The sequence below is a fragment of the Cheilinus undulatus genome, linkage group 18 (assembly GCF_018320785.1).
Source record: "Cheilinus undulatus linkage group 18, ASM1832078v1, whole genome shotgun sequence".
Classification (NCBI taxonomy): Eukaryota; Metazoa; Chordata; class Actinopteri; order Labriformes; family Labridae; genus Cheilinus; species Cheilinus undulatus.
In genome coordinates, this window is record NC_054882.1 from 37,880,702 (window position 1) to 37,892,799 (window position 12,098).

The 12,098-nt window shown below is 36.0% G+C and overlaps 1 protein-coding gene across 1 annotated transcript in view; it reads right to left on the minus strand.

Moving 5' to 3' along the window:
• The window catches only part of apoba (apolipoprotein Ba), a 42,919-nt gene extending 33,983 nt beyond the window's left edge, over positions 1-8,936 (minus strand). The window contains exons 1-4 of the mRNA XM_041812323.1: positions 8,820-8,936; positions 3,556-3,597; positions 2,865-2,977; positions 2,606-2,751 (exon numbers count right to left, since the gene is read on the minus strand). Of these exons, the coding sequence (XP_041668257.1) occupies positions 2,606-2,751; positions 2,865-2,977; positions 3,556-3,597; positions 8,820-8,877 (359 nt within the window). The 5' untranslated portion in view covers positions 8,878-8,936. The remainder of the gene's footprint in view (positions 1-2,605; positions 2,752-2,864; positions 2,978-3,555; positions 3,598-8,819) is intronic.
• Positions 8,937-12,098: the final 3,162 nt, after the last annotated feature.

The window sequence follows — 12,098 nt, forward strand, 5'->3', positions numbered from 1 at the left end:
TGCAAATGTAGTTTGAAAAAACATGGAAAGGTTACCTGGAAAGCAAAGAGTTTTTTTTAATCAGGTATCTGCAGACACTTATATTTTCCTTTAATCTCTTTAAATATACTTTGCAACTTTGTCAACTTTTTCCTAGTAACATTAATTCCCAGAGGGCACAAATACATTTTCAAATTCGGGAGCCAAGTGCATAGTAAAGTGTCACAAGTTAATTCAACACCAGTTAAACCATGACACCGGTTCTGTATATCAGTCAAAATCAGAGATAAAAAGGTGACATAATTTAAGTCCTCCAGTGCTTTTCAAATAGTATAAGTATTAATGGGCAGACCCTGATTGCAATTTTTAAGAAAAATGGATCTTTAAAAAAAATACACATCTATTTGAGGACTAGTTCAAAGGTTAGGGGCATTTACACATTAGGCATGATTATTTCATACCATGCCCCAATGCAAAGGTTTAATTTCTCCCCTGATGGTCCTGGTCCACATCCGTGCCTGAGCACACTTGTATGTATTCTGTCCAACACATGGGGGTTGGTTTGCAAATCTTCCAAGCAGAAGAAAGAAGAGACAAGCATAGCAACTACTCACAGAAACATTTTTTAAGCTCCGAACTTGGGGGTGAAATGTACTGAGTGGTGTTTATAACCCCTGTTGCAAAAAAAAGATTACTATGGAAAATACAATTTAATGCTTTATGAAATGATTTGCAAGTATTAAATACTGATATTTCAAATTCTGGAGGTTTGAAAGTACAAAATATGCAACACAAAGATTACATAAGGGAACTTGTGAACAGGAGTATTTATTTAGCACTGGATCCAAGAAGTAACAGACCCCTTTTATAGTCCTGGCAGAGGCGGGACAAGGCAGCACTTACTGTGTAATGATATGATATGAAAAAGCTCCATACTGTTAGTTTAAAATTAGACCTCCTGAACCTCAGCCTGAGAGCAAACATGTATGGAGTGTACATGTTCAGTTAAGATAAATAAAGGCCTGGGTCAGCTTATGAGCAAACTCATCACCCCCCCCAAAAAAACCTGATAGGTTTCAAGGGAAAGTTTGCATTGTCTGCAAAAATATGACACACATTCATGTTTAAAGTAGGTCATAGTATAAATGTATAACACTGTTCTGATTGCACTAAGATTATTTTGCTGCAAATCTGGCTCACTTCATGTCTCCTCATTGAAGCACTATGATATTTTGTCTGCATTTAAACTTTGAAAGGCCTTTTTTTAATTGCTCAGTTATTTACACAATGTGATGCATCATTATCTAATCATAACACAATCCCTGTATCATGGCATTATTATGATAGGTCATGGTTTGGGTATTGAGTCATATGGCATCATATGAAATGGTAATCGCATTGTAACATATTATTCAGCAACATAAAGTATTGTGTTGTATTCCATTATATTAGATTGTACTAAATCATACAGTATTATGATTACTGTATTATTACTGTATTATTGATAGGAACTCCGGCTCTTCTGTGTTCTAGTGAAACGGCTCATTTGGCTCGACTCTTCAACACGCCAGATGGATTGGATTCACACATCCATCTGGGAAAGCTTCAACGGGAAACGTTTGAGAAAAGGCAGAGGCTTTGAAAAAAACTCGGAGGGTGATTGGAGGAACGTTCTGTCTATCACATCTCTACAGGTCAATCAGAGCAACAAAACACAGGACGCAGCAGCTATCGAGCTGCGCGTGTGCAGCTACCTTGGAATAACACGAAACATGGCGACTATAGACATGTCAGTACTCGACTTTTGTCGTTTTTAAAAAGAAAACAACTCACTGCTGTTCTTTGTTCGTCTTTTAGCAAAGAAATGTCGTCAAGAGCTGATAAAAGTTACGCTTTAGCAGCATCCATGTTAAGCTCTTCCGCCATAATTGCACCGGCCCCTTGTTGCTGATTGGTCCTGTCACTTTCTAATTGGGCCCAAACGGTTCAGATGGGAGAATTGCAAGATGGATTCGCCAGTGAGAAACAAGGAAATGGGCATATCTGCTTTGCAAGGTTAGTTGCATTGTGTTGCATTTGCATCATTTTGTATTGTATCATTTCATCCCATATTGCATAGTATCGTGACTATTTTCATGTTGTAATGTTTTGTATTGCATCCTTTCATATTGGATCATATCCTATGTTTCATGTAGCAGTGTTAATGTTGACACCTACTTTTAATTTTAGTCTCAGTCTTATTCTTCAGATTACGTCTTTTAGTTTTAGTCACATTTCAGTCACTTCTACCATTTACAGCTTTAGTCTAGTTTTAGTTGACAAAAACTCAAAAACATTTTAGTCTAGTTGTAGTCCATAATAATAATCCTCACATTTTAGTCTTAACTTTTATTCCAAGCATTTATTCTCTTGCCTGACTCTTGTACCAAATCATGGTAGCGTGTTTTATGGACGATGCCAAACCTGGGGTCCCTGCTGAGAGGCAGAATAGCTACAGATGCATTTTAGCAATGTGATGTACCCTGTCATTTCACATCATAAGGTACCTAAATATCTGCATTACATGTACAGCATGGTATCATAACATTTGTAAACTTGTGTTTGTGTATATTTTATTTCTACTAACTTTTCCATGGCAGTCTTGAAGTCGTCAGAGTTGGAGGCAGGACTGTAAACTTGCTGGCCCCCTGGATCCATGGCAGACAGCTCGCTGAGAGCACAGTCTCGGGTGTGCATGATGAACCTACATTTCCGAGGGACTTCGATCTCAACCTAAAGATATGTGACAGCAGGCAAAGGATCAATAGAGAGACAAAGAGGGCGCTCTGATAAGAAGACCCCTTTATCAACTGAACTTTTAAAGTGGGGCATCATCAGCTGAGTACCTGACAGGAGACTTTAGGCCCATTTTTCGGGCTGGAAGTGCCAGCAACATCATTTCTGCTCGCTGCTGTGTACTGGTACAAATATTTCCTATGGGCTTTGAATCTGGAGGCCACTGCAATGCAATAAATGTCATACATGATTATACAGACTTCATCTTTTGTGCACAGAGCTGTGATGGCAGCCCTTAAAGAATAGGTTGTTTTCTCCACTCTGTATCCGAGGTTCAATACCAAGGCTCCACATCATCACCACCTTCGCACCCAGACAAAGCTAAATGTTCTTTACGGTGAAAAACTGCTATTGTACTCAATCATAAACAGTAAAGATCAAGAGTCCATCAGCTCCTGCAGTTATCTCTAGAAGAAAACAGGTCATGTGTTTATTAGTTCAGCAGTGCTGCCATCGATTAGTGAGGTCAATGTTTCTGTTTGCAAAAACAAAGCACGTACACACCACTTCTATCTTACTAGACTAGGCACACATTTAAACACAAAATGAGTCCACATGTGTTTTAGTGACTTCAACATTTCATGCATCAACGACACAATTACTCACACGTGCAATTTCAACTCTGACTCCTGCTTGTGCCAAAAACAAAAGGGTGCTGACAGAAACAGCCCCTATAATCTTTAGGGACTGATTTTGTTTATTTTCTGTAAATGTGTGACTGATGTGTTGACAGAAACTTACACAGACACACTGAAGTTTGTTCAATTTCATCACCGCCATCCTCTGAAAAAAACAAAAAAAACATGATATAATCAGAACAAAAAACTACAAACATGAGGTAAAAGATAATGTTAACTATGTTAATGTTAATTAATCAACTTGACAGTTGGTTTAAAAATTTTTTGATTAATTTTTCTTGTTATTAAAAGTACAAGATATAATACAAAAAAATACATCTTCAGAAACACCTTAAAATAAGGTATACACAAATTGGCATAGTTACCAGGTAAGAAAAAGCTAGTTAATCTATACTATCTTAGTTATCTCACATCTTAATTACTGGGTAACTAATTAGTAACAAACTGCTAGTTGATGAGGAAACAAATGTGTAAAAACACTGCTTGACAACCAGGGAACAAATAAGTACTGGACTGCTAGTTAACCTAACCTGACACACCAGATGGATTTGTTTTGCACACCCATCTGGTAAACTTCCCATAGACAGTGTTTGGGAAAGAGCAGCACCTTTAAAAAAAACTCGGAGGGTGATTGGATGAACGTTCTGTCTGTCTGTCACACCTTTACCGGCCAGTCAGAGCAACAAACGTGATGTCGTAGCCACTATCGAGGTGTAAAGTCCATAGAGAACTGCATAACGCAAACCATGGCGACTGTAGACATGTTAGTACACGACTTTGTCGTTTTTGAAAAGAAAACAACTCAATGCTATTCTTTGTTCTTCTTTAATGAAGAAATGTCATCAAGTTCTGATAAAACTGATGCTTTAACTAACCTGACACACCAGATGGATTGGATTCACACATCCATCTGGGAAAGCTTCAACAGGAAACGCTTGAGAAAAGGCAGAGGCTTTGAAAAAAACTCGGAGGGTGATTGGATGAACGTTCTGTCTGTCACATCTGTACGGGCCAATAAGAGCAACAAAACACAGGAGCAGCTATCGAGCTGCGCATGCGCAGCTACTGAGGAATAACGCGAAACATGGTGACTGTAGACATGTGAGTACTTGACTTTTGTCGTTTTTGAAAAGAAAACAACTCACTGCCGTTCTTTGGTCTTCTTTTAACAAAGAAATTGTGTCAAGTTCTGATAAAACTGGCGCTTTAGCAGCATCCACGCTAGTCTCTTCCTCCACAACTGCACCTGCTCTTGCTGCTGCCTGTTTACGTCACGACTCTGCTGCGCCTGAAAGTGCTGCACCTCGTCACTGATTGGTCCTGTCACTTTCTAATCGGGCCCAAATGGTTCAGATGGGAGCTTAACAAGATGGATTCACCAGTGAGAAACAAGGAAACGGGCGTATCCATCTGCTTTGCAAGGTTATAGTTAACTGAGGAATGAATAAGTAATTAATGACTCATTAACTAGGCAACAAATACATATTAAACTGCAAATAAACAAGGACAGATGAGTAACTTCTAAATTGCTTGTTTAACCAGGTACCAATTATCCAGCAGATCAAACTGCTGATTTCAGGGAAATAAATGAAAAACTGACATATGGTTAACAAGAAAATGAAATAGTCATGAACTGCAAGTTAACCAAGACAATAATGACTAATTAGCTAGTAGTTAAACGTACACTAAAACTGGTGTGGTCAATTTGCACAGAAAGAATAAATAACTGCTTTTAAGCCAGGGAATGAATGAGTGTTAATTTGGCAGCTATTTTTAATTTCAGCCTTCGCATTGTACTAGATGTTCTTTAGTTTTAGTCACATTTTAGTCATTTCTACCGTTTATAGTTTTTGTCCAGTTGTAGTCCTTAAAAAGTTATTACATTTTAGCCTTTACTTTTTGTCAAGTCATTTATTCTCTAATCCTGAATCTGGTGCCAAATCCCTCCAGTGTTTTTTTTCTATGTACTCTGCCAACCCTAAATCTCTGCTGTCTATAGCTGAGCAGCAGAAGAATAACAGAATTATTGTTTTGATGGATTTACCCTCAGGGGAAAAAAACAGGGGAATCAGACATTAGGGTTAGGTTGCAGAGGGTCAGGCCACCCTGAACCCCAACATTTGGATGCAACATCCAGATATTAGGCATCAGCCTAGTGGAATCAAAGATGCACTTTTAGCAAGTTTTAGTCTCATCTTCGCCATGAAGACGACAAAAATTGTAAGTCATAATTTTAGTCAACCAAACTAACAAATGAATGAGTTACAAACTGCTACTTAACAAGGAGGGATGAGTAACTTAATGCATGTTAACCAGGGAAAATATGAGAAACAAGACAAGGAAACAGTAACTAGCTGTTAGTTAACCACTAATGACTGACTGCAGCCAGTCAATCTACGCTCAATTTGGCATATTTTCACAAAAGAATAAGTAAGTGCTCATTAGGAATTGCATTGCATTGCAACACAATGCAACAGCACATGATAAAATACTTTTGCGGATACTCCATAACTCTTCTCCATGTGAACGGCCCCTACCCTGATAAAAATATTCAGTCCAACCTACTTAGAAAAACCTGAGGCATATATTCTTTTTAGCCAGATTAATCTTTGAAAAAACTACTACTCTGTTTTAGTTCAAGAACAAAGAAATTGGAGTGGAATTCACTTACATTTTTCAAGTAGATTCAACATGACTAATCTTTGTTTAACTTAACTTTTTCTTTGAAGTACATGTAATTTCAATTAAACTCAGCTTGTAAAAGACCCGTGCTTCCAATGCAGTTTAACACAAAAATTTAAATTGTTTAATTTACAATTCCCTCCCACTGGTGGTATTCTTTAGAAACCCCTTTGACAGCGCTTACAGATGGAGTACTTGCATATGTTTCCACACCTCTTGATTTAAGCTCATTACTGAAATGATCAGAAATTAGTTAAATTATTGACTATAAAAGTTAGACAGGCAGTCAAACTCATTTCCAGGAAGTACTCTTCACTCATGGTGCAAAATTGCTGACCATCAAAAAGAATAACAATCCATCAGAAAGATGAACAAAGGAATCCAAGCAGTAATCTCTGTACAACATTCAACATCCAAACTCACCTGATCACATTTAAACATATATAAACACATATATAAACACTCTGCCCCAGGGCATCATGGGAAAATTCTCCCTACATATCCCCAGATTTGAAACCCAACAATCTGATCTATCATCACTGCCATGTCTTCAGTTAGCAGTTCATCTATTTCTGATTGAATTTGAAATACCCACAATGCATCACAGGTTTAGTTTTGTGTAGTTTTGAAACACAGAATGAAGCTGACTAAAGGTAACAAAGTCAGGCTTAGTTATGTGGATAAACTTTGGAAGATTGGCTTGCAATAAGAATAAATTATTCTTGTTTAGGAAAAATTCACAGTGTCTTGTATTTTTACCAAAAAAAAAACTGACTACAAAATTAAGCTGTATTTATGTCAAGCTAGAAACTTGGATTTTTTTATTGTTGATATCACAGATTTAATTAAATCTTACTTTTTTCCAGATTCATTTTTTCACTGTAAGTTTTTCATTGTAAGACTGAACACTTGGAGGATTTTTTTTTTTTTTTACAAAAATGAGTTGAGGTAACTTTAAAGTTCTATTTTTCTGAATTGATAGGAGGACACATTTCTTAGTTTTAAGTAAACAGTACTAAATCTCTTGAAATCATTTTTTGTAATATTTGTCAATGATTTTTTTTAATTTTCAGAGTTTTCCCAGAATTCCTTTGGGCATTAGACACTTTTACAGCATGACTGAAGTTACTGGCTCACTTACAGAAGTCCCTCCTGTGATGAGGATTCACAATATCCTGAGGATGGTTTAATGAACATGATGGAAGATGACTTAAAACTTAAAAAACTAGGTTAACACAAATGTAAAGTAAAACTGAGTTAATTTAACAGATAATTAATTAATGGATAAGTACTTGCTACTAAACAAATACTACTTTTTCAGGTACTAAATTTTTCATGGAATCAATAACCCTCTAATGATAGGATAGTAGTGTAAATTAAACACTCAAAAATTCATTTTCACCATTTAAAAACTTCAACTTAATCAGTTTCAATAAATATTGTATGTTTGACATGTTCAGTTTTACAGTGTAGTCAGTTACTAGCTACCTATAGGTAACTTTTTTGCATTTGACTGAGTGTATTTGTGTTTCAGGATTTATTTCATTTGCAATTCAAGTAATATTTTTGTGTTTAATCAAATATTTTTATTGTTCATTGAATACATTTTGTGTTTCAAGTCTATTTTTTTTATTATTTTGCGACAGGTTTTTGGATTAAATGAAGTTTTTTTATGTTTTCTTGCATACTGTGAAATGTTTTTGCAACGAACCCTCAGGGCTAATGTCATATGAATACTACAGCAACAAAAATAAAAATCTTAAGCACCCAATATTGTGAAATTTCTTATTTTCAGTTACTGAAATCCTAACTGCATGAATACATTAGCAACCTTTCATTACAATTAATTCAATATCACCTGAGCTGCCACTTCCTCTGCTGTCTGTAAGAATAAAAAAGTTAACTTTTTGCATCTTTCTGTGATTCCCAAATTAGCTGATTCCCAATGAACTTGACAGCCTGTGGATTTTACAGCAGCACTGTTGCTCTCGCTTGCAGCAGCTTTGGAGTAGGGCTGACCAATTTTGGAAAATAATCTAATTGCAATTATTTTCCCTAATATTGCGATTTGATATGCAATTATCTCTTAATTTTCTTTTATTCCTAAACAAGGGCTGAACAATTCTTTAGAGATATCTAATTCTGATTATTGTGACCCTTACTGTAAATTTGACCTGAATTTTTGCATTGAAGGGTTTTTTCATTCTCATATTGAATAAGAAAAAAGTGCAAAAATGAAGGTAGGATTTTTTTTAGACTTTTCTACACTTGAATGATTGCATGACATGTCATGCATAACATCTCTGGTGCAAAAATAAAAGTTTAAACCGCTATTTTGACACAAATTTCAGGTCAAAGAAAAATTGCACCTTCTTCAGCAGGCCATATTGCAATTTAATCTAATTTTCGATTAATTGCCCAGCCCTACTTTGGAGTTCAAAAATATTGTGAAAAATCAGACATTTTTTCTGACGCTTGGTAATTTGAATACTTTTTAACAAAAACATGAATAAGATTGTAATGTTGTAAAAACTTAGTATTGAAAAAGTATCAAATTACTGAAACAACCTTTGTCCCTAAACCTATTCTGCTCAAAAGGTAAAACTGTGTCTTAATAAAGCTTGTACTTCACAAATTAACTAGTTAAAATGTCACCAGATTGAATCAGAAGCATTTCCTACTTACGAGCCAGCGTGTAGCTGCTCAGCAGCAGCAACAGACACAGCTTAGTGTAACCCATCATGGGCTAAAGAAAAGGTTTCCTCTGTGTTTCTCAGCTCTCTGTCTTCACATTTAGAGCTTCAACGTCCTCCTACGTCTTTTATAAAGTCCCTCTTTGCTGTCCCTCCATAACCCTGCCCATCATCATCATCATCATCATCATCATCATCACTATCATCAGGAGAACACAGACACACAGAGCCAGAGGGGCCGCTCAAAGGTCGAACTCTAACTAAACAACTGTTTTGTAGGTGATTATGACTCCACACCTAAGATACTGGAGTTTTTGTAACGTTATCTCTTCTTTACATTTGACATTATTTAAAAGTTTTGTGCGTAAAGCAGCCAGACTAAGGTGTAACAACTTATTTTGTTTTAAGTTTCTCCTGTAGTATCAGAATCAGACAGATTATTCCTGATTGTCTGCCTATGTTCTGAAATGTACTAGGCAAACATATTATCCAAAAATAAGAAAAAAATGGAGCTTGTCCTTTCAAAATTGTGCAAAAACTATGAAACTGCCTACTATAGGAAGAATGCAAAATCTGTGGAACATACTTTTACAACTTGCTGCCATTTGTTCTTTGTTTTATTTCAAAATCTTTGTAGCATTTTAGAATTTATAAAGGTCTAAATACATAATTCAGTCCTACAGGTCTTAGTTTTTTTGCATAAACAGCAACCTTGCATACATAACACATGTGTTTAGACACACATTTCTTCTGAGGGGCTTTACATTTTTTTCAAATACATATCAGATGAAAGCCTATCATATAATACAGTACTCTTTAGCTTGAGCAAATCCACCAGCAGCTGTTCTAAAACTGATGTGACATCTAATGAGAAGACTGTCTTAACGATGTTTACATTTCATATCAATGCTCCACATGCCCACTCTGACATGAGCTAATTTACCCTGGTGAGTCACATTTGCTTGCAGTCACACTGACCGGCTCACTGTGTTCACTTTGTTTGAACATGCAGATGTTTTTGTCAAAGCTAATAAACCCTGAGTGTTTATCCCTCAGCTCCTCCACCAGCCCATAAAAAAAGGGGATTTGAGTGTAAAAGTCAGAGACAATGATTAACAACTTTGTCTAATTCATGTTAGGACATGACAAAGTAGACCGCTTCAATGCTGGGACAACAGCATTAACTCCCATTTCTGATTTCTTTCTTTGTATTTGTCACACTTGAATGTTTAAGATCACCAAACAAATTTTATTAAACAATGATAACCCCAGTAAATATAAAATGCCATTTTTTAATGATGATTTCATTTATTAAGGGAAAAAGCCATTCAAACATACTTGGCCCTTTGTGAAAAAAGCAACTGCCCCTAAATCTAACAACTCGTTGTGCCACCACTGGCAGCAACAACTACAAAGAACTGTTTGCAATAACTTTCACATCACTGAGGAGGAATTTTGGCACTTGGAACTGTTTTAATTCAGCCACATTGGAGGGTTTAACAGCATTATCAGCCTGTTTAAGTTCATGCCACAGCAGCTCAATCAGTTTTAAGTCCAGGCCTTGGAACTCTCCCATGGATGCCATTTTTGCCCAGTCTCTTTCTTATTATTGAATCATGAACACTGACCTTAACTGAGTTATGTGAGACCTGCAGCTTCCTCAGTTGTCGTTCTGGGGATTTTGTGGCCTCCAGGATAAGTCATCCATGTGCTCTTGGAGTAACTTCGGTAGGCCGGCCACTCCTGGGAAAGTTTATCTTTGTCCAAGTTTTCTCCATTTGTGGATAATGGCAGCAAGAATCCTACATCAGACAAAAGATGGACAACATCCACCCCAAAAACTTGAACTTCCCAGAAGTTTACAGACTGGTGCTGAGAGAAGAGGGATGCTACAAAAGGTAAACATGGCCCTGTCTCTTCTTTTTTTAAGATGTGGTGCTACCATCAAATTCAAAATGATCTTATATTTTTCATTAAATAATAAAATGTAGATATTCCCAGGCTTGAAGCTTTGCCATGAGACATTTCTCATAATTCCCTAATACTCCTCCTAGTGACCTCATGAGAGATTCTCTAAGTCCGAAAACAAATAATAAAGGTCCCATCTCGATATCGTATATTATTCAGAATATAACCCCTCCAACATTGGCTAAAACTAGGCCTGCATGGGAACAAGATTTAAATGAAACAATCCCTGATATTACTTGGGATTTGGCAATTGACCATATTCATAATTCATCCATTTGCATATGACATTAGAGTTTAGACTTTTCCATCAGCTTGATCCACTAAGAATAACTTTCTAAAATTTACCCTACTACTGATGCCAGCTGCCCCAGATGTCAGCTCTCACCAGCGACAAAGGACCATATGTTTTGGTCGCGTCAGTCGTGTATCAATTTCTGGATCTCAATATTTCATGTATTCTCCTTCAACTGTAAAAAAAAATAAATGAATAAAAAAAAAAAAATCCAAATCCATTTATGGCTATAATTGGTGCTCCTACTGTGGAGCACAGACTAACATCACACCAGATGACAGCAATAGCATTTGCTTCATTATTAGCTGACAAACCCCCTTCCTTCATACAATGGGTTAAAGAGGTTATGATGTGTCTCCACACTGAGAAAATGAGATTCACCTTAAAAGGATCACTTAAAAAATATAATAATATCTGGTCTTCATTCATTGAATATTTTGGAAATTTATCATTCCCAACATCCTGACTGTAAAAGCCCTCCATAGGCTGTCAGTCATTTGGATCAGTCAGCTATTTTTTTCAAGTTTTGGGATTATTGTTCATGTTGTTTTAAATTCACCTGTTATTTTACTCAATTATTATCCATTTGCTTCTTTTTTCTATTGTTGTTTTTTTAGTAATACATATCTATTTATTTATTTATTTTTATCCTTTATCGTATTTATTTATTTGTTATTTTCTTTTTCCTTCTTATGATTTATTTAGTCTTAATTTATTTTATTTTATCTACTTAAATATTTTTAATTTGTGGTTTCTGCCATATATCCCCACTCTATGTTTTTATACCTATTTACATAGGGTGATCAAGAGCACACCAGTGTTAATGTCGCCGACTAAAACTATTACTAAAAATGTTCATCGACAGCTTTTTGCTCCATGACTAAAACTAGACTAAGACTAACAAAAACAGGTCTTTGATGGCCAAAACTGACAAAAACTAAGTTAAGTCTTTGTCAAGATGACTAAAACTAGACTAAAATGTAATGTAGTTTTTGTTGGACTTTCAAAATC